At 50.0% G+C, this 21,873-nt stretch overlaps 5 protein-coding genes across 7 annotated transcripts; 4 read left to right on the plus strand and 1 right to left on the minus strand.

Moving 5' to 3' along the window:
* The first annotated feature begins 7 nt into the window (after positions 1–7).
* Positions 8–6,499, plus strand: kcnj11l (potassium inwardly rectifying channel subfamily J member 11, like). The gene is made up of 7 exons (XM_077569118.1): positions 8–320; positions 487–625; positions 761–920; positions 1,718–2,023; positions 2,876–3,145; positions 3,555–3,762; positions 4,223–6,499. The coding sequence occupies exons 3-7, from the start codon at positions 762–764 to the stop codon at positions 4,597–4,599; spliced, it is 1,320 nt and encodes a 439-aa protein (XP_077425244.1). The 5' UTR covers positions 8–320; positions 487–625; position 761; the 3' UTR covers positions 4,600–6,499.
* On the minus strand, positions 4,789–5,739 carry cd59b (CD59 molecule (CD59 blood group) b). 2 transcript variants are annotated; one of them, XM_077569143.1, is made up of 3 exons: positions 5,606–5,730; positions 5,412–5,513; positions 4,789–4,991 (listed from the first exon to the last, which is right to left on the minus strand). In XM_077569143.1, the coding sequence occupies exons 1-3, from the start codon at positions 5,667–5,669 to the stop codon at positions 4,789–4,791; spliced, it is 369 nt and encodes a 122-aa protein (XP_077425269.1). In that variant the 5' UTR covers positions 5,670–5,730. The 2 variants fall into 2 exon arrangements, with proteins under 2 accessions (XP_077425269.1, XP_077425268.1); XM_077569142.1 differs by having other exon boundaries at positions 5,412–5,739.
* Positions 6,500–6,659: 160 nt separating the features above from the next.
* On the plus strand, positions 6,660–10,013 carry snx20 (sorting nexin 20). The gene is made up of 4 exons (XM_077569133.1): positions 6,660–8,008; positions 8,092–8,237; positions 8,808–9,151; positions 9,384–10,013. The coding sequence occupies exons 1-4, from the start codon at positions 7,984–7,986 to the stop codon at positions 9,670–9,672; spliced, it is 804 nt and encodes a 267-aa protein (XP_077425259.1). The 5' UTR covers positions 6,660–7,983; the 3' UTR covers positions 9,673–10,013.
* Positions 10,014–10,547: 534 nt separating this feature from the next.
* On the plus strand, positions 10,548–13,383 carry LOC144054061 (uncharacterized). Its single transcript, XM_077569123.1, has 5 exons — positions 10,548–10,761; positions 11,521–11,614; positions 11,707–11,794; positions 11,893–12,103; positions 12,705–13,383. Exons 1-5 carry the CDS (start codon positions 10,620–10,622, stop codon positions 13,283–13,285), a joined length of 1,116 nt encoding a protein of 371 aa, XP_077425249.1. The 5' UTR covers positions 10,548–10,619; the 3' UTR covers positions 13,286–13,383.
* A 928-nt stretch (positions 13,384–14,311) lies between these two features.
* actr6 (actin related protein 6) lies at positions 14,312–21,867 on the plus strand. 2 transcript variants are annotated; one of them, XM_077569121.1, is made up of 11 exons: positions 14,312–14,519; positions 16,495–16,612; positions 17,280–17,348; positions 17,427–17,550; positions 17,624–17,759; positions 19,015–19,071; positions 19,390–19,488; positions 19,630–19,654; positions 19,739–19,910; positions 20,295–20,433; positions 21,110–21,867. In XM_077569121.1, the coding sequence occupies exons 1-11, from the start codon at positions 14,452–14,454 to the stop codon at positions 21,237–21,239; spliced, it is 1,137 nt and encodes a 378-aa protein (XP_077425247.1). In that variant the 5' UTR covers positions 14,312–14,451; the 3' UTR covers positions 21,240–21,867. The 2 variants fall into 2 exon arrangements, with proteins under 2 accessions (XP_077425247.1, XP_077425246.1); XM_077569120.1 differs by having other exon boundaries at positions 14,314–14,519; positions 19,576–19,654.
* Positions 21,868–21,873: the final 6 nt, after the last annotated feature.

The raw sequence follows: 21,873 nt of genomic DNA on the forward strand, positions 1-21,873 counted from the left end.
GTTCGTATAGTATGCTCTTATCTTTATAGTATTGTTCTTAAAGCCCTGATTACAAAAGGAACCACGCGTCTGGTATCATAGGTGCATATCTGATGTTTCAAACAAACCAGTCCGTGTCAAAATCGGTGACAAATTTGACGAGTTCTGATGAATTTATAAGACGGCCGGGGACTCCCGCTTCAAGATGGCGGCTAGGCCTGCACGTCGTCAACCATCTTGTGGTGCGTTCACGGTCCGTTGGCCTTTTTGTGGAAAAGGCGAAACTGGCGGCATCCCGTCGCCTTAAAGCACACCGGAACAAACATTGGCCACCTTCCAAAGTAAGTTGATTGAGCCCAAAATGAACGGCACTTGTCTTGAAAACCCTTGACAAATGACTGACATTTCTTTCTGTTCAAGTTTGTTTACATTTTCAGTCTGCTTTTATTGTCGACTGTTTGAAAAGTAACCACAAGCCAACATGAGCGCAATGTTTTACATTTAAAGGGTGGCGGAAGTGTTGTGGTAGTAGGTCTTGACATGACCAATCATCAGTCGTCCTCCCAACATCAGGACGGCAAAACGATGGAGAGCTCAAATACATCATCACTTTGAACAATCGCCTCATTGATCGACAGCTCGGCAGGTATTGATTGTGGTGGTGACCTTCATCTTTTCACGCTTTGTGCCATCCATGATTTTGTGGCGGTCATTTTCATTACTCGTTCGTTTATTGAACGCATAATAATAATAATCAGAAAGATAACCAATACATTGTCAGCATGCTGGCCAGGAAGGGCTTGGTGCCCGACGGCTTTCTGCTGACCCGGCTGGCAGAGGAGCGCAAGCATCCCAACCGGAAGCGCTCCAGGTGTCAGCGGGCGCGCTTCATCACCAAGACGGGCTCGTGCAACGTGGCCCACAAGAACATCAGGGAGCAGGTGAGCACAATTCACACGCACGGAGGACACGGAGGACACGGAGGACACGGAGGACACGGAGGACACGGAGGACGAGGTCGCTCGTAAGCCGACGTCGCGCCAGGGCACCTGCGACGTGAAAAGAGGCCAGGCAAAAGCATTCCGTGCCCTTCCGCTAGATGGCGCAATGTGTCGCCTGTCATCCAACGCTACTCGACTTCCATCCATCGACGTGGCTGATTTCTGCATGCGTGCTTTGACATACAAGTTGCTGAAAACGCTCGTATGTCTGAATGCCGTCCATTTGTCGTTCAAAAAACAGCAAAACGTTTAGTGATGTGATGAGAAGAAAGCAGCGCCTTTTCTACCAACGTACAGTGGCATTTATAGGACAGCTGCTTTTATAACACGGACAGACAGACAGACAGATGGATGCATATGTACCCAAAGCCACAGTTGGAAAGATTCGTGTTCTCCATTAATTGTGTGTTAGCATTCAGCTAGCCGCGGCTGCGTCGATCTTTGAATACACGAAGTGTCCTTGACTTTGCTTTTCGTAAACTTCAGCCACGAGTGGCGTTAAACCGTTTGAAGGCTGCTTTTGAACAGCTGACTTACGTCAAACCAGTTGACTTACTGGCAGCCGGCACTCGCGTCGTGGTTTAACATTGCGCTTGCTCACAGCTCGTCTGTGAAAGAACTCACAAGTTGGCCCACTTGTATCTCAAAGCAGTAACGGAATGCCGTGTGGTGCGAGAACCTTTTGAAGAGACCAGATGGGCCGAGCCGCCGACCATCAGCGCGCTTGTGTTTGGCAGGGTCGCTTCCTGCAGGACGTGTTCACCACCATGGTGGACCTGAAGTGGCAGCACTCGCTCCTGATCTTCACCTCGGCCTTCCTGTGCTCGTGGATGCTGTTCGCCATGGTCTGGTGGCTGCTGGCCTTCGCCCACGGGGATCTCCAGCCTCGCCGCCAGCGTCCGCACACCGAGACCGCCGAGACCGCCGGGACCGCCGCGACCGCCGGGACCGCCGGGACCGCCGAGACCGCCGAGACCGCCGTTCCCTGTGTCACCGCCATCAACTCCTTCACCTCCGCCTTCCTCTTCTCCATCGAAGTCCAGGTTGGTGCCTCGGCGCACTCGTGATAGCCGCTAGAAGCTAATCGTTAGCATCCGCGAGCTAACGCAGCATCCGCAAGATCAGCGCTTCTCAAGTGGCCACGAACGAGCAACATTGACGGCAGAAGTTGGATTTTCCCAGAATGAAGTCATGTCAAAAACGTCAAATTCATAATATGATGAGAGAGAGAAAAAACACGCCGAGGTTTACAGGAATAAAATGAAAATGTTCACATTTGAGGAAGAATTCATGATTCCGTTCAAATGTGTTGCACATAAAAGGTAGCCCAAAAAACTAATAACGAAATAAGTTTCAAAAATGCCAAAGGTTCAATCCACCTGAACTGTAATTGCCAACGTGGCGCTCGTTCGTCCCACATTTAGATGGTCGCTAGCATCCAAGAGCTATTGATTAGCATCTGTTGCCGCGATGCTAGTCGTTAGCATCGCTGAGCTCTTCAATAGTCTTGAGCTCACATTTGCCACTGCCTACTTTTGGGACTCTGGTGATTGGCTCAGGAATGTTAATGGGTGTTGGCTACTGATCAATTATGCTAACGTGGTGCTAAGTATGCTAAATACAATCCATCAACTGCCTCGCCTAATGAAATGTGAGCACCCATGAGTTAATATCGCATCCCTAAGTGAGTTCACGTGTGCTGAAAAGGACGCTGGTAACGAGTTCAGAGATGCTACTGACTAGCTAAGCTAGCTAGCTCATAAATATGCTATATTAGCTGAGAAATGCTCATGTCGGGATGCAAGCGGCAAGAAGGAAAACGTGAGCTTCCTTTTTATTGATCGATTGACTGATTGAAATGGCACTCGGACCAACGCCACGGGCCCTCCGTGCAGGTGACCATCGGCTTTGGCGGGCGCATGGTGACGGAAGAGTGCCCGGCGGCCATCGTGGTTCTGATTGTGCAGAACATCCTGGGCCTGATCATCAACGCGGTGATGCTGGGCTGCGTCTTCATGAAGACGGCGCAGGCCAACCGGCGCGCCGAGACGCTCATCTTCTCCCGCAACGCGGTGGTGGCCCCCCGCAACGGCCGGCCCACCTTCATGTTCAGGGTGGGCGACCTCCGCAAGAGCATGATCATCTCGGCCACCGTGCAGCTGCAGGTGACGTCGCCCGGCGCTCAAAGTCCTTTCTTTGCTTCTTTTTCACTCAGCGTTCACGCGCTTGTAAACACCACTGGAGTCCAAAGGAAAACTTTCGAGTCGGCCTGATGGATGAACTTGCATTGTTTGAAGTTCATCCAATTGTCTCCAGCCACATCTGGCTAACATCAGCATGCCGCAGAGAACCCGTGGTGCGGATTGGACACTTGTGACGAGCTCTTTATTTTATTGCTAATTAATGGCTAATTTGGGAATACTAATGAGCTCACGTGGTCTGACCACTAGTTTCGGAACGCTCAAGTAGCTGCTGGATGGCTTGTGCGGTTTGGGGACTTGAACGCAGCAAAGGGACTTTTAGTGGGAAGCGAGCCAAGGTGAGCTTTTGCGTTCACCTTTTGTTTTGCGGCAGGTGATCCGTCGCACGGTGACGTCGGAGGGCGAAGTGATCCCGGTGAGCCAGCTGGACATCCAAGTGGAGAACCCGCTGAGGAGCAACGGCGTCTTCCTGGTGTCGCCGCTCATCGTCAGCCACACGCTGGAGCGAGGGAGTCCGCTCTACGACCTGTCCGCTCACTCGCTGGCCGCCGCCGACATCGAGGTCATCGTCATCCTGGAAGGTCCGCTGGCGCCCCCAAGGCCGTTAACGGTGGCTAGCATTAGCGCTGGTGCTTCCTACTTATGATCGATCCAATCAACTGCCTTGCCAAATGGCACGTGAGCATCCGTCAGCTAATAGCGCATCCCTCAGTGAGTTCACGTGTGCTAAAAAGGATGCTTGTAACGCGGTTAGCGATGCGAAGGACTAGCAGGGATGCTAAGTTAGCTTAGGCTAATGAGTGGCCAAATGGCTTTCATCAATGCTACCATGACTTAGCTAGCTAGCCTTCTACTGATGCTACTATTTCGACAAGTTAGTTGACTACTACTACTATCACTACTGCTAATGAGTCAGCAACAAGAGCACCAAGATTGTTTTTGTGACGCATTTCCATATTGGAAATGGATTTAGGGGTACACAGAGTCAGGATTCGGGTCAGGGATGGCTTGAAGTGACGTTGGCGTCCGTGTGGCGTGCAGGTGTGGTGGAGACGACGGGCATCAGCATGCAGGCCAGGACGTCGTACACGCCCGACGAGATTCTGTGGGGCCGCCGCTTCGTGTCCATCGTCAGCGAGGAGGACGGACGCTACTGCGTCGACTACTCCAAGTTCGGCAACACGCTGCCCGTGCGCATGTCGGCGCTCAGCGCCAAAGAACTGGAGCAGACGCGCGGCGTCCGGGAGGCCGGCGCCGACGCGCGGCCGCAGGGCTGGGGCCTGGTCCGGGCCGGGAGGGGGGGCTTCCGCAGGGGGGGGCGGGCCTGCGAGGACGCCGCCTCCCGACCCTGGTACGACCCCGTCGGGGAGGAGGCCGACGTCCCGCACGAGGTCGGCGGCTGCCGGGCGTGCCAGTGAGGCACTTCCTGCCAATCAGGAGGTCTCCGAACGTGCGTGCGTGCGTGCGTGCGTGCGTGCGAGGTGACACCTCACAGCCGGCCAGCATGCGCACACACAAATACACAGAAATACAACACACACACGGAAGTGACTCCAGCCAGACACGGGATTTTTTTGGGGGGGGTCCATTTATTGTCAAACGTGAGCTCACAGCCAGAAGACGAGCGCGCTGAGCAGACAGCCAATCAGCATCGGCGGCGGCGGGGCCACGCCCACCGCGCCGCTGGAGTTGCACAGGTTGTTGTTGCAGCAGCGGTACGAGAAGGACGACATGGCCGGCGGGAACATTTGCGACAGACGCGAGTTGTCGCAGTCGGTGTAGCGGATGCACTGACGCACCGTCTTGCCGCCTAAACAAACACAAACGCGCTTTAGCGAACGTCACGCGTACGTTTGGACTACAACACAAAAGTCATAAGAAAGGATTTGACAACATCTTTGGACTTTTAAAACATTTCAGAAAAAGACAAAAGCTGATCAGCTAAAAAAAAACAAGGATGTTCGATAGCACTTTCCCACACCGATAACCGGTACGAGCACTCAACTCTTAAGTGGTCACCGATACCAAGTACCGATACCACTAGTTGATTTCATATCATTGATAGCATTTTTTCTTCCGATTGTATGAAAATGGAAATGTTCCATTCTTGTCGTTTGTGATTGCAAAACAGCCGCACGAGGACGGACGATAGCAAGCACCGATACCTTCATTGCAATCACGACACCAAATGCACGCACAGCGAAGCGCGCGTCATGCGGGCGGGGCCGACCTTGAACACTGAGCGTGAGGCAGGCGTCCTCGTCCGTGCACTCGCGGACGTTCTCGCAGCGGCCCGTGTAGTCGGCGCACTTGTAGCAACGGAGAGCGCCACCTGCGGGACAGCACGTCGTGTGACGCCATGTCACGTGATGTTTGTTGGTCTGTCCAAAAGTTGTTAGTAAAGCGAGGAGTCGGGAAGCCCACCTTGATGCACGAAGGTCATCGCCATGACGACGAGGAGCAGGAGAGGATCCGCGCGTGGCGACATGTCGTCGTCTTCTGCCACGATCCGCTGAGCGCGCACGCACGCACGCACGCACCCACGCACGCACGTCCATAATGCGCCTTTGTCCTCGCTGGCCTTCCTCCGCACGCACACATCTGGACCCACAAAGACGCGTTCACATCAGGACGCACAAAAGACCATTGATGCAACGGACGAAAAACCTGAAAACAACATGAAAAGACGTCAACAAACGTTGGCCAAGAAACGCGTTGGTCGGCGCTGATCTTCGCTAACTAGTAACTAACTACATGCCGCCCTTCGTTGATGGCGTCGGAACGAGTTGCCCGTCAACTCAATCACTACAGAAAGTTCGACTTGAACACGTTGAGGAATCGTTTGTGTCATTGAAGCCCCCGAGACTGAAGGCTGAGCCAAAACGTTGTGGGTCGGCCTGCTCGTAAACGGCTGCTTGTGAACGTTGCTTGCTTATTTCCCTGCGCAACATCTAAAGGTTGTCTTACGCTGGCCCAGACGCACCAGCCAATTGTCGAACCCCGCCGCTGCTCTAGCCCCGCCCTCGCCGCCTCCGACATGTGCAAGCCTCCAATTGTCTGCTGAACGTTGGCCAATGTGTGTTTTCTTTTCTTTCTTTCCTCCTTTCAAAGTCCAGCCTTGTTTTGTTTTGTCTTCTCTGCTGCTCTTCTCATTTTCTCATCTTGGAATTCGGGCAAGCGATTGGACACGTTTGTCTCCTGTTGCTTTGTCTTCGTTTGTCTTTTTCATGTTCTTCGGACGGGTTGAAACTGCGAAGGGAATTTTGTTGTTGTGTATTTGTGACTCGTGCAATAAGAATAAATTGGATTTCCATTTTGTATCCGTTGAACTTTGTTGGGCTGACGTGCGTCTTTCTGCCGTCTTCTGCCATGAAAGATGTCGACCTTTTCCGTGGCACGCGACTCTCCACGACCTTTGGTCATCACACAACGAGACCAGGAACGAACTCCTCCCAAGAAACGTTTCTCGCCGTAACATCCCATACGATGTCGGTACGGAAATTGGAGAAGATTTGAGACGGTACTTAGTGGAAGCGGCACGATTTATGATGGCTTCAATTTGTTCAACATAAACAACTCAGACTTCAGACATTTGACAACTTACCTTAACCCCTGCAAGTTATTATAGTTTGATTAAATTCTTGTAGTTTTTGCCAAAATCTGTCATTTCCTTTGAACTGTGATAACTTAGTCATTTATGAATATTTTTTCACTTTCAACCGCTCAAAATGTTCAGTGGCATCAGAGCTAGCTACATATATATAGTTTTTTTTTTTTTAATGCCCCCTATGGGCAACAATAGCAGTATTATGCTAATAGCAAGACTAACTATGCTGTATATATATATATACAAAACAAAATAATAATTTGAATATTTCATATGACATATTTAGAGGCTCAAACAAGTCCATAAGTCATAACAATAGAATTTTGGATGCATGCATTTTGTATTCATTTATTAGCCTTTGGCGCCACCTAGTGGATTTTTGTGTTAACACTCTAAAGACACAAATTCCTCATTTTTCATGTTTATGACTCGTCAAAGAAGCGATTGCATCAGTAATCACGGAAAATGCATTATGACACATCAGGTTTACAGCATATCAAAAACTGATTTATAACGGGAGTCAATGAGCCAAAATCGGGCATTATTACAAGAATTTAGTGTGAATCTCTCCCTCCTGTTTGGTAATAATTATAAATGACAGCATGGCGCCAATTTGAACTTCTACATTTTTAAACAATCCTGGTAAAATGTCAGGTCCCTTGTGTATTTTTTTCAAATGCTTTTTCTTTGATGAAAAACAGAAAAAAGCCAGAAAATGGACAAATAACACCCACGGGTTAAATACGTGTATAAATGATATGCTTAATGAAGTTTACAGGAGGAAACTTGCATCATTTTTTTATGAAAGAATTATAACTATAATTCAACAAAAGATGCCTCTGCCAAATCTAATATTGGGGTCTAAGGAACTGAGTGCTAAAAGAAAAAGGGGGTCTTCAAAGCAGCACATACCGTCCACTTGTTATTTCATTTTTATTTTTTACTCGTACTTTTTTTTTTTTTTTTAGCGACATCGCGCCCGCTGGCCGGCGAGATGGGAGCGCCACCGGCAAGATGGCCGCCCTGTGGCTTCAACAGCTTGCACGTGCGTGCGGTTGATCAGTCGTGCAAGCTAACAGGCTAATGAGCTAACTTTTTACTTTGCCACCTTCATGCTTTGCTGCCTCGCACGCGCACGCGCACGCGCGGGAAAAGAGGAAGTGAGGATTGTTCTTTCATTTTCTGTCATAAAGACATGGACGCCAGCAAGCAGTCGACGGGTGACAGCAAAATTCTCAATTCTCAACTCAATGGTAAAATTTACGCACACTCACTCTGCGCGCGCGTGTGTGTGTGCGCTCAGGGGGACGATCATGTTTGACCACCAGGGAACTTCAGCAACAGTTTCGAGAGATGAAAAACTCGGAGAAAAGTCTGAGAGGCAAACTTCTTTTCCACGTGACGGACGCGCAACAAGATGAAGAACACGCCTTTGACACGCATGTAGAGGTCAGACACACGCACACACGAGAGTGTTAATACATTGATGATATTGGCTCGTCCCACAAACTGAGGCTGGTTTGCGAATTTGGCTGCTCCTCCCGATTTGACGGCTGATCTGGTGACGTTGATCGCATTTGTGAATCCTTTTCAAGAGCAAAGGCCTTTGCTGCCTTTCGATTGCTGCCTTTGGATTGCTGCCTTTCGATCGCTGCCTTTCGATCGCTGCCTTTCGATCGCTGCCTTTCGATCGCTGCCTTTCGATTGCTGCTCGCCTCTCACCTAAAGCGGGAAGATTGTCAAAGTAGTTGAACCACATGTGATCACATTTCCAAATCGAAATCATCCTGATGATCCTGAAGTCCAACACTTTTCAAAGGGCGCGTAAGGCCGCCATTTTGAAAGCTGCTGGGCGCCGTCAGCAGTATGCGACCTCCTCGTAATTACACCTGAAAATGTTTGTTTCGGACTCGAGCTTTTCAAGGTTTGCGGACGCTCATTGCAATCATTTTGAGAGCTTAACAACACGTTTCAACCTTTGTGACGTGCTGTAATTCGGTTTCCGTCCACCATCCTCAGGTGGCGCTGTTGAGCACGGGAACCTTCAGCCCTCATCACGTGACCGTGCGCAGGAGCCACGCCCACTTTTCCCGCTTCCACCGCCAGCTGAAGACGGAGTTTGGGGAGGAGCTGGAGAGGGCGGAGCTACCGGCCCCGCCCCCCTGCGGCCGGGTCCCGGCACTGCAGGACTACCTGAGCGGCGCCTTCGCCGTTTGCGGCCACTCGCCGCTTTTCGCCCGCTTCCTGACCGAGCAGGAGCGCGCCTGCGCCGGCGTCCTGATGCGCGCCGGCCGCTACGCCGACGCCCTGGAGCAGCTCGCCGTCGTCCTCGCCGTCCACGACAAGCTTTTGCCCTGGCAGAGGTAACACTAACACGTACTTGCTTTGCTTCTGTCGTGGTCAGCAGACTTTCCAAAGGGTGAAGCGAGTTTTCCCATATTTCATTTCCAAACATTCACAGAAGAACAAAAAGCACGAAAAATGCTAAAAAACCAAATGTTAACTCCCGATTGGCGCTTTTGCACTTTTGGCGATAAAGAATCCAATCCAATGGCCGTCGGCGACTGTTGTCTTTCTGTTGTTTGCCGTCGGCAGGCGGAGCGCCACGTGGGCGGTGCCCGCGCTGGCCGCCGTGGCCGTGTGCCATCGCGACCTGGACGGCCCCCAGGAGGCGCTGGCGGCCGGCCAGCGGGCGCTGCCCCCCGTCCGCCGCTACGGGATGCGGCGCTACCGAGCGCCTCTCTTGCGCCTCCTGGTGGAAACGGGTCACCGTCTGGGGCGACCCGTGGCCCGCCTGCAGGAGGAGCTGACGGCGGCCGAGGACGGAAGCCCCGCCCCCACCGCCTCCCTCAAGGAGGTGGTGCTGGCCGACTTGGCCGACTGAAAGCCAAAGCAGGAAGTGCCTTCCTTGGGTGCGACTCTCATTTTTGCCCGCCGGCCCCGATTGTGCATGCGCAACTTTGTCTTGTCTTTTGTCTTTTTGCCTTTTTGTCTTTTCTAAACTGGCTGCAAATATCTTCGTGTTTGCTCGGTGGCTTCATCCACTCACGCCAACGACGTCAATCGACCTTTTTTTTTTTCAAATGAATTGCCATTCAAGCCACGTGAAATATTCTTGTGTTTTTCCTCGACATCATCACGTGCTTGTCGAGTGCGGAATGTATTGAAGCATCATTAAAAGCATCGAAAGCAAATGTTTCAATAAAGGTGATCAATAAAAATCTCTTTTGGATTCCTGGTTTCAGTCTTGACCTTTCGCACCGACGTCACGTGATGACGTGACTGCCTTATGACGGACGGCGGAAGTGGACGTGACCCGGAGCCACTTAGTGACTTAGCGACTGTTATTTTACAAATGAGAAGTTATTATTGGCCATGGAGCCACGCAATCGATTCCTTGAAGCGAAGTTCGCCTGTCAGTCGCAGTTGCACGTTTAGTCGAGACTCGCGGAGCGCCAGATTTACTTCAGTCGGAGATCGCTGGTTTGAAAACAGCCTTGTGTCGCCTGCTGTTTTTTCCAAGTGAATCAAATGGCCGACGATGTCGTCGATGCTGTCTTTTCTCCTTCCACCGGGCGGGGCTTATTCAAACCCTTGTCGCTGGCTGAGTCTCTGGGACGAGTTCCCATGAGGGTTGTGACGTCACCTGCAACAGGTCTATATCTGCCTGACTGGGTGAGCCCAGAGGAGTCAGTGCGTCGCCAGCAGCCGCTGCATGGCTACTTGCTGTTTAGTGACGTCAATAATAATGATAATAATTAGAATTGTTTTATTTTATTTTTTAAACTTGCTGTGGACGTTTGCCACGCAGTGGACCTGCTCAGCCGTTAGATGGCAGCGCAGCTCGACGCGCAGTCGCTTCACTGGCAGGCGAAGAAGAAAAAGCGTCGCCGCCCGCTTCCGCTTCCGCTTTCGCTTCCGCTTCGTCCTTCGTGGAAGATTCCCGACGCAAGCATGACTTTCTCTTACAGAAGTAAGAGTTTGCTTTTTGTAAACTCTTTATTTTCGTTACACATTTGACGACACGTGCAAAAATCAACATTGATTTCTGTGTGTGTGACTGCAACGTTGACATTGGAATGGATGCGCGTGCGTATGATGTGTTCACGATATCGTTTAGGAATGTTTGTCTTTGTTTTTATCAAGTAGAATATAATAGTCTTTATTGACATTGTACAAGTACGACGCAAATGAAAGGAGATCTTTTTTTTCTTTTTCTTCTTTTTTTTTTTATAGTAGCAATAATGAGTCAAAAGCTTCTTTCATGTCTCTCATATAAATCGTATGGTGTTGGATACTTTGACTCCTTATTGCCGTGAAACCATTTTACATCATGAAACTTCTATTTGTTGACATGTGACAGATTACATTTCAGTTGTTCAAATTGTTCGCTGCCCAGAACGTTTGTATTATTTTTGATTATTGATCAAAGTGACACTCAACCAATCCCAGCCTGGTACTTCTTCGGAAGCTCTGAACACGGCCGGCCCTCAATAAGTGAAGGTCACGTGATCCACAAATCAGAGTTCAAAATTTCAAGTGACTCCAATCTGCATCCATTTTCTAAATGCACATTTGGAATGCTTGTTTTGTGAAGATTGAGCCAGAAGTTGTTGTAAGGAAAGCGGCCACGCCCCTTTGAGTCCAAATCCCTCCAATGGGACATTTGAGGGATTGTTGTCAAGTTGGCTGATTTGGCTCGCGATGACCCGCTTGCGTGTTTCCGCGCTAGTGACAGAGCGAGACATCAGGAAGCTGATCCAGCTTCGCGCCTCCAACGGTGCCATCTTCACGGGGCAGAGGCACTCGGCCATGCGAGGCTGGAGGTCAGTCCGTCCGCACATCCGTCCGTCCGCACATCCGTCCGTCCGCTTGGCCGTCTGTGGGCTCGCTAACGCGCACGCGGCTTGTGCGCCAGGGCCATCCGGCAGGAGCTGGGCCTCGAGAGGATGGTGTCGGCACGCCAGCTCAAGAAGAAGTGGGACAACCTGAAGGAGAAGTACCGGGTGGGTGGGTCGCTTGGGGCCGAAAGGGAAACGCAAGGGAACGGCGAGGGAAGCTTTGCTGCCTTTCGCTGACGGCGTGTGCTTTTCCCCTGGCGCAGGTTCTGAAGAACCCTCCGGCCGGCATGGAGCGGCCGGGCCCACCCTCGTGGCGTTGGTTCCAGCTGATGGATGAGGCGGCGAGCGGGCGTCTGGCCGCCAGCGCCAAAGTGCTGCAGCCGTCGGCGCTGCGTGACGCCCAAGACCATCGTGAGACGCGTTTCACCTTTGGCGATTTGGCGGCACACGCGTCCGAGCCAGAAGTTGTCGCAGGTGAGATTGGCGCCGCCCATGGATGCCTTGCATTTGGCGGGAAAGAATTTTCATATACCGAGTGCGGTTGGCCGTTTTAGCTACAAAATGATTTTGAGGACGATAGCGGAAACCCATGAGAGATCATTTTTTTCCATATTTTTGTATCTTTTCATATTTCTATTTTGGAATTTTTCTCTTTGTATTTGTTCGATTTTATATTTAAAAAAATGAATTCTCCTTTTTAATGATTTGTGATGATGATCTGTTTTTATTTGGACTTTTAGTGATACAAAATTGGACAAATATTTTGGCGCAACCATTTCCGTGCAAATGAGCCGTCAGGTTGTCCGAGGACTTTTTCACATCTGTGTGGGTGGACAGCGGGGGTGCGAGAGCATGAAAATGTGGGCCTCCTGATGGCGGATTCATCTGCCGAATCCGTAGGTGCGTGGGCGGGCGGGCGTCCATTTTGCCGATGCAGAGGGGCCCTTTCAGGGGCGTGAATGTGATTGAGCGATTGCTCCAAAACGGGCTGAATGAGACTTTTTGGGGAAAAAAACACATCAGGCGACTTTGAAAGTGAAACATTGAATTCCTGAAAGTGAACGTTTTTGTCCAGTTGCACACGTGTTAAGCGTGGACGTCTCGGAGGCGAGCGGCCACGAAAAGATGGACTTGGCCACGGAAGCCGGCCCTCACCTTCACCCCCACAACGTGGCATCGTACGCCACCGTGATGCCCGACGGCCTCGCCGCCGATGCCGCCCACAGCGACGAGGCCGAGGCGCCGTCCTGCGGCAGCCCCGCCGACCACAAACGCACCAGGCAGGACCTGGAGCGGGCGGACCTGGAGCGGGAGTGGGCGGCGCTGGAGCGAGACCGGGCGGCGCTGGAGCGGGACCGGGCGGCCCTGGAGCGGGACCGGGCAGCCCTGGAGCGGGACCGAGCGCGTCTGGACCGAGACCGGGCGTTTCTGGGCAGGGACCGAGCTTTCCTGGAGCGGGACCGGGCGCTCCTGGAGCGGGCCCGCCCAGTGCTCACGGAGAGCAAGGAGATGGCAGACGGCGCGTCGCCCGGCAAGGACGTGACGCTGCGCAGCGAGTTGTGCCAGAACTTGATGGCCGTCGACATCGGACCCGAGCAGCTGGAGAGCACGCAGAGGCTGGTGTCCTTGTTCAGCAAACTGGTTGACAAACTCTAGAGGCTGCCGTCAAAGTTTGACCTTCGAGTTGACGACGGTTGACAAAAAGCTCTCCAATTGTTTTCTGAATTGATGTTTATAAAATGAGCTTGACATAACGACATGCTTCCATTAGTGAAGTCGTGTGTGTGTGTGTGTGTGTGTGTGTGTGTGTGTGTGTGTGTGTGTGCGTGTGTGTGTGTGTGTGTGTGTGTGTGTGTGTGTGTGTGTGTGTGTGTGTGTGTGTGTGTGTGTGTGTGCGCCCGCGCGCGCGCGTGTGGGTCGGTCGTTCCGTCGGTCGGTCTTGGGCAGAGATGGAAAATCCTCTGAGGTGGATTTTAAATGTGATTTAAGTACATTTATTTAGATATTAACAGCAATCAGGACGCTTGAAAGTGTGTCGAACAGAAGTGACGTCATCTAAAAACAGCCGATAGAAAAGCACCTTCAGGTGACGTCACTCCAAGGTGACAATTTTGCGCGTTTGACTTTTGGCTCCAATGGCTCGCCTTGCCGGCTTTTTCTTTTCATTCAGCCTAAACGCAACGCTAGTTAAGAAGTGCGTTGCATTTTTCACTTTACAACGGTATTTATTAAATGAACTCAAACTAAACCTTTTTGCAGTAACTAAAACTAATAAAAACTAACAGAGCCACTCTGAAAACGAAGTAACACTAACTACATTTCATATTGATAACGCTATATAAACTAAGATGACTTGACTTTGTTTGCAAATGTTGAAACAATAATTCGCCCCTATGGAAGAAGATAATGTTTGGACATTTGCATGTGTTTCCGTCCGGACGACTTTTGCTGGAGGACTTTTTGTGGCACGTGCCGCATCGGCCAATGAGCGTAGACAAACGCGGCGAAGCGGAAATGGCCCAAACGCGCAACGCACGAAACTTTTGTGTGTCAACCACGAACTTACATATGAATCGTACTCCACACACTGTGTGGCATTTTTGCCACGAACACAGCAAAACAAAAGGTGAAAACGCCGCACACAAATCAATGTGTTTATTCAAGCTATATGAGCGCCGAGAAAGTGGCAACGTAAGGTGGCCGCCAAGGCACTTCCGGTGGCTTCAGTCCGTTCGTATGCAAGTCAGTGATGTCGACGCACAGATTCAGGACCAAAGTTGACTTGATGAAATGACGCTTTGAAGCGTTACTTTGGACTTGGAATGGCCACTTTAGTGTTGGACAACGGAGCCTACACGGCAAAAATTGGATATAGCTCGGAGGAAGTCAGGTGAGGTGTTTCATGTTAGCACGTCCCTTTTGTCGTCCAACATGAATGCAATGGTTCCTTTTGCTGTCCGCGTGTTCTAGCAACAACGTCCACAAACGCTTTCAAACATTAGCCGAAAGCAGATGATTTCTGCCACGATCTTGACTAACGCAGCGCCGCGGCTGTGTGCAGAATCCTCCACGAATCACTTGAAATGGGGAATCACTTGAAATGGATTTTTGTGGCGTAAAAACTAGTCTCACCCAAATATGGAAGTTCCGGAAAGCAGCAATGCTACACGCGTCTTTAAAAGTGATATACATGAGGCAAATAATAAGGTACTTAAGAATCTTGAAATGCAGCAATTTGTGGCCAACGTCTTGCACGGGGGTCGCGACTTTTTGTGTTGAATCCGCCGTCTTTATCCAATGCCAAAGGTTGGCATCATTGGCACGCTTGCTAACCATAATTAAGGATGTCCCGATCGGATATTCAGTATCGGCTCTCAGATTCAGTCATAAAGCTGGACCCATCCAGTTTCATATGGTTTTGCTGGGCCAGCAATATTTAGTCCACAAACGAATGTGATCACTTTTCAAATGTTTCATGTACAACGACTACTTGAAAACAACAACAACATTTTCTCACTTGCTGTCGACTGAAGATGACATCACACATGCCCAGGAAGCGGGTAACGACCAATCATGGCCAAACTCAGAAAACAGGTGAGCTGTGATTGGTCGTTACCTGTTTTCTGCGCACCTGCGATGTCATTTTTCAACAGCAAGTGGCAAAATGTGTGTTCATATTAATGAATCTTTTACTGCTGCAAAATGAGTCAAAGATCCCTTTAAGACTGCAATGACCAAATGAAATACACGGCCTTAACATAAAACAAAAAAGGGGTAGGACTAGATACGTTTTGAACTTCCTCCTACTCCTTTTGAACATATAAACTCTTTCTTCCTATAAACAACATATAAACTCTTTCTTCCTGTTCTTGTTTTCTTCAATTTATATTTCAGACTTGTAATGTGTTTTTTATTTTTTTAAACAACAACAACAAATCAATTGGATTTGTCACTTACAAACGAATCATCCGCACCACTTTGAGAAAGAGCGCACCATAATAAAATTGTATCCTAAGGTCAAAAATCTTGATTAGGACAAATCATCGTCAAAAGCCAAGAGCTCAGCTTCAGCAAAAAAGACAAAATAACGGCCGAGAGCCCAACAGAGTTTGCAGGTGATGATCGGGTGATAATCAGGTGTGCGTTCACATGCCACTCAAACATGCCTAAAAGTCATCCAGTCGAGGATGAGCAAACGCTCCGACGGCAAGTTGCTCGATATGGGCCCAAAATAGCAAGTTTGGGCTCGGTCATTTTGGACGAGAACGATTTTAATCGAAGGAACCCAACAAAGGTTTATTGAAACCAAATTTGCTTTATTCAAGGAAAAAAAGAGTCCAGAAGACAAAATGTTGACTTTAAAGACGTCCACGTTTGTAGCTCGCCCCAATCAAGTGGTTGCTGGCTCTTGTGACGACGTCTTGTCCAGCGTTGGGACGCAAACATTACAACGAGGACACAACTTTGGATCCAACACAAGCTGATCAAAATAATCCACAAGACGACAATGCGCCTCCATTTCACTCATTTTCAACCATAAAATACCATTTGTGGATTTCTTGCCCAGCTAAGAGTGACAATCGATAGCTTAGCCCAGAGGTGGGCAATCTGGGTCCTCGAGGGCCGGAGTCCTGCAGGTTTTGGAAGTTTCTCGCTTCCAACACAAGCTGATTCCAATCAACAGGATCGTTATCAGGCTTATGCAGAGCTTCCTGATGAGCTGATCATATATCAGCTGTGTTGGAGAAGGGCAACATGCAAAACCTGCAGGACTTCGGCCCTCGATGCCCACCTCTGGCCTTAGCCGATAGTGACGGCTCTGAAAAAATGTGATGACATGGTCACCTTTGTCCTGTCCTGTCCAGCGTCATTCCCAACTGCCAATTTCGCTCCAAGACCTCCCGGATGAAAACCTTCACCGCCAACCAGCTGGATGAGATCAAAGACCCCTCGGCGCTCTTCTACATCCTGCCCTTCCAAAAGGTCAGAAGGTCAACCGTCCGTCCACCCTCGCGGGTTGAACTTTGAACGTCTGCTGTCCTTTGTCACCATCTTTGTTTGTTTTCAATTCAAGCCAACGCGTCATTGGCTGCGGCCGTCCGTCCTCAAGTGATGACAAATCATGGACTTTTTGCTTTCCTGCTCTTTTGCGCTTCGCTTTGCATTTCCCTCCATGCCAACACTGATGGATGGATTGATTGAGTGTGTTTAAAAAGGGAAGAGGTTTGAAGACATTGGCTACAAATTTGCATTCAATCAACTTTGGACTTTTTGTGGACTTGACTTTGAATTGCTGACGGGGTTCTTTTGACAACAAAGAGTAGGACTTGATTATTTGTCGAGTCTTTTGGTTTGTTCTGCTGCTCGGGCGCAAATTCCGCCAACGCAGGTGCATGAAAACGAACGTGACCTTTCCGACGGCGTCACTCGCACAAGCTTTCCTTGACAAGATTTGTGCTCTTAGTGGACTAAGGATTCAACGTTCCGGACCCAAGCCGCCGTTTTCAGCTTCGCCCGCTGCCGCAGACAGAGATTGCCGTCAAAGTGGCCGATTTGCCGGCACGGCGAGGAGCTCTTTGACGGCAATTTCCGTCGACAGCGATGGGATGTCAAAATGGCCGCTCTGATGTTTGCCTTTTGTCCTCTCCAGGGTTACCTGGTCAACTGGGACGTCCAGAGGAAAGTCTGGGATCATTTGTTTGGCAAAGAAATGTTCAAGGTGACCGACCGATCGCAATGGCGCTGGCTCGCACCGGTGGTCTTGCCCGGCCGGCGCCTCACGTCTTCTCGTCCCCAGGTGGACTTTGCCGACTGCAGCGTCGTCATCAGCGAGCCTTACTTCAACTTCACGTCCATCCAGGAGTCCATGAACGAGATCCTGTTTGAGGAGTACCGCTTCCAATCGGCTCTCCGGATCAACGGTGAGCGCGACCGTCGGCTGATGTTGAATTGAAATGGAAATTTGCAACATCAAATGCTGTCTTTGGCGCTCAGCGGGTTCCCTGAGCGCTCGCCGATACTTCCGCGCCGAACCTTACCAGCTGTGCTGCCTCCTGGTGGACAGCGGCTTCTCCTTCACCCACATTGCCCCCTACTGCCGCGGCAGCAGAATGAAGGACGCCATCCGCAGGTGAGCGCACGCGACCTCGGCGGCCCAATCGGCGGCCCAATCGGCGGCCCAATCGGCGGCATCTCGCTCCGACACGCTTCTCACTTGCAGCTTCAACTCACCTCCGAGTAGGGCAGCGCCATTACGGAAACAAACCATCGTCGACATTGATCAACGAGGGGCCGTGTTTCAACAAACACAATTTGAAAATGACTTGCGACTAATAACTTAGCTACATTCTGATGCTAATGCTGCAAAATGGAAACAGATAGAAATATGCTTTTTTTCCTGATGAAAGAAGACACTTGAATCTTTCTTTTGTTTGTTTTGATAGCAATAGAACAGAATATTCTGCGGGCCTGGCAAAATCGGTCCAAATCCGGTAAAACAGCCGGGAGTAAAAGGGATTGCTTCAGTTAAAGTGGCTGCCAGTCCGTCCGTCCGTCCGTCTTCTTCCGCTTATCCGGGGTCGGCTCGCGGGGGCAGCAGCTTTAGCAGGGAAGCCCAGACTTCCCTCTCCCCAGCCACTTCAGCCAGCTCCTCCGACGGGACCCCAAGGCGTTCCCAGGACAGCCGAGAGACAGACGTCTCTCCGGCGTGTCCTGGGTCGTTCCCCGGGGCTGCCAGTCAATGAGTTCAAATCATAGCAATAAAGAAGAACACATAAACATCAAGTCAGGATGTGACAAAAGTCCGCACACCCTTCCTACTTGAATTTGCAATGTATTTATTTAGTGCGGACCGCGCATGTTCATGAACATCACTTGGGACGCGTGCATGTCAACACACAACAGCGGATTATTGCCAAAGGCTCGTTTCCATCCGTTGTCCACAGGCCCATCGCAGAAACACAAAATAAACATCGAGGAGAAAAAGCACAATATACAAAGTAACAAAAATCAAACTTGATTTTGTGGCTGATTTGCTTTTAGCCATGTTTTGAGTTTGGTCTTGAAGGTTTTAAAAGTGTGCCATTCTCTGATGTTGACCACTACAGCGTTCCATGTTTTACAGCCTCTGGCTGTCCAAAAGTAGTTTGTCTCTTGAGCAAGGCAGTCTGGCTCATCTGCAGGCGGATTTTGAAAATTGAAAGCAAAAGGTGACATTTGCATCAAAACCTCACGCTCGTCCTTTGCACCTTCACAACTTCAACTCTTTTGGTTGTTGTTGCTTTTTCTTCCATCTGACGGGCACACAATTGATGATGATGATGATGATGATGATGATGATGATGACGATGACGAAGCTGAAGCTGAAGCTGAAGTCCTCCTTTTAGGGTCAGTGTCGGAGGGAAGCTGCTGACCAATCACCTCAAGGAAATCATCTCCTATCGGTGAGCACGTCGACCGAGTAGAGCAGAGGTGGGCATGGAGGGCCGCAGTCCTGCAGGTTTTGCGTGTTTCCCTTCTCCGACACAGCTGATATATGATCAGCTCATCAGCAAGCTCTGCATAAGCCTGATAACGATCCTGTTGATTGGAATCAGCTTGTGTTGGAAGTGAGAAAGCTACAAAACCTGCAGGACTCCGGCCCTCGAGGACCGAGATTGCCCACCTCTGGAGTAGAGCGTCGCCAGCCGGGTCCGGGAAGTGCAGTCCAGTTGAGCCCAGTGCGTGCGTGCGTGTGCGTGCTTGCGCGTGCGTGTTTGCAGGCAGCTGCACGTGATGGACGAGACCCACGTCATCAACCAGGTGAAGGAGGACGTGTGCTTTGTGTCCCAGGACTTCTACAAGGACGTGGCTGTCGCACAGTAAGACATGTTTGTTTGCGCTCGCGACAATGTGGCAAGTTGGGAACGAAGGGCAATGTGGGAACGCCGATGTACGGCTGCTTCCAGGCTGAAAGGTCACGACAACACGGTGATGAGGGACTACGTTCTTCCCGATTTCAGCGGCATCAAAAAAGGCTTCTGCAAGGTGAGCAGCCGGCGCGCTCGTCCGTCCCAGCGCCGCGCCGTTCTCGCCGTCATCCGCCTTTTGCCGTGTCCGTCCGCCCGCCAGCCGGCCGACCAGGTGGTGCTGAGCGGCAAGTACAAGACGAGCGAGCAGATCCTCAGGCTGGCCAACGAGCGCTTCGCCGTTCCCGAGATGCTCTTCCACCCCTCCGACATCGGCCTCCAGGAGATGGGCGTCCCCGAGGCCATCGTGGACTCGGTCCGCTCTCTGTCCCAAGGTCTCGCCCCCTTTCAATCACTTGAGAAGACATTGAATAATATTGAAAGAAATCGTATGTCATGTGCCGTCGTACAACAGCGTCTCTTAGTAAAAAAGAAATGAAAAAAAGAAATCCTTGAAGTGAAGCCGCTTTTCCATGGATGGCATTTTGGCTGTGGGATTTTTGAAAAAGGCCGAAGCACAAATAGGCGCAAAAATGCTGACTGTCCACGCGGACGGACGCTATTGAACGCAGTCACTGCATTTTGTGGGCTCCACCCCGGAAACGAGAATGTTCCCTTGAGCAATCACAATCCCAGCAAACCAGTGGCTAACCAGTGTTGTGCGTGTGCGTGTGCGTGTGCGTGTGCGTGTGCGTGTGCGTGTGCGTGCGCGTGTGCAGACATGCAGCCTCACATGTACGGCAACATCATCCTGACCGGAGGCAACGTTCTGTTTCCGGGCTTCCGGGAGCGCTTGGAAGCGGAACTTCGCTCTCTGGTTCCTGCTCACATGCCCGTCAAGGTCACGCTACCCGACAAGTAGGTCGCACTTCCCGGACTCGCCACAAGAGTTTCCTCAATCTTGTCTTTCTCTTCTTTCTTCTTATCTGTGGTTAGTAATCGTTCACAAAACAAATACAAGTCCATTGCAAGTGAATGCACAAAAGACACGTTTGCAACTACATTATTGGCCACACATTGTTCTAAAGACAAGAAATAGAAAGTGTACGCACTCTCACAGTAAACTAGAATTAGTGTGTGTCAAAAGCTCTTCTATTCGTACGAGACGTGCTTGGGTACAGAACGGCTTTGATTGAAAACATTTCAAAAAGAAACAAAAACAAACGTTCACCTGTCCTGTACCTTTCGCAATGTCTGTTTCATTTTGCGTGTGCGAACGTGTTTTGACCGAGGTGGTTGCCGTAGTTAGTGATCCAAGATGGCCGATGTTCTGCGCATGCGCGTCACAGATGGTGCAGAGGTCACAGATAGCGCCTGACGAGCGCATCCCCACCGAAGCGCGCTGCTGACAGAGTTGAGCTCGTTTACAGCAACATGCTATCAATAAATTCAACACATTTGCTAAAACTCTTTGCCCAATAGCTTTTGTTTCACGTGGCTTTACGATGGCCTTGAACTCTCCAAGCGTGATACGTTCCGGCAGGTTCCAAAAATGTGATTTCAGGCCTCATGTGTTTTTTTCCTTTTGCGCCAGCCCCATCACATACGCGTGGGAAGGAGGGAAGCTGCTGGCAAACGATCCCGACTACGAGGAGATGGTGGTCACGCGCGACGACTACGAGGAAAACGGACATTTCATTTGTGAAGAAACGTTTGACATCTGAGCCGCCATCTTGCGATTCAACAAAGGCGCTCAGGACTCGACGTTCACAATTTATTACGTGTGGCAAGCTGATATCTTCATGTCGAAGCAGCCTTAAGGAAGACATTTCTTATCATTTATTTATGAAGTTGATTCCATTTGTACATTTCTAAACCAGTTATGCATATGATTATGATTGATTCGATTCAACGTGTACACAGCCTTAATATTTGGTCTGCTTAAAGAAATGTGTGCTTCCGTGCTATTGACAATTCCAAGCTTACATCACAAGTCAAAATGTGAACGTGAAATGGAACTCTGCTCATTGAAAAGCATTGGACTCTGCGTGGTTGTCATTTGATTTGTGAGGATTATGATTTCAAAATGTTGTTTGACTATACAGTATAACAATCTGCTGTTTATGCTAGTTGGAAGCATTATCAGAAATACCCAAATGTTCTGGATTGTCCATTTATATGCCAAGACAAAAAAAATGTTAACATGAAGCCCTTTTGATGAAATATGTAATTGAACCAGATTATTATTTTTTTCTTACCCCATTTGGTTGTAAAGATGTGACTTATAAGACACGAAAACAAATCAATTCTTATTTGTTAAATGTAATAAAAGGTTGTTGTTTTCAAGCAAAAGCTTCG

Source organism: Vanacampus margaritifer, chromosome 6 (assembly GCF_051991255.1).
Source record: "Vanacampus margaritifer isolate UIUO_Vmar chromosome 6, RoL_Vmar_1.0, whole genome shotgun sequence".
NCBI lineage: Eukaryota > Metazoa > Chordata > Actinopteri > Syngnathiformes > Syngnathidae > Vanacampus > Vanacampus margaritifer.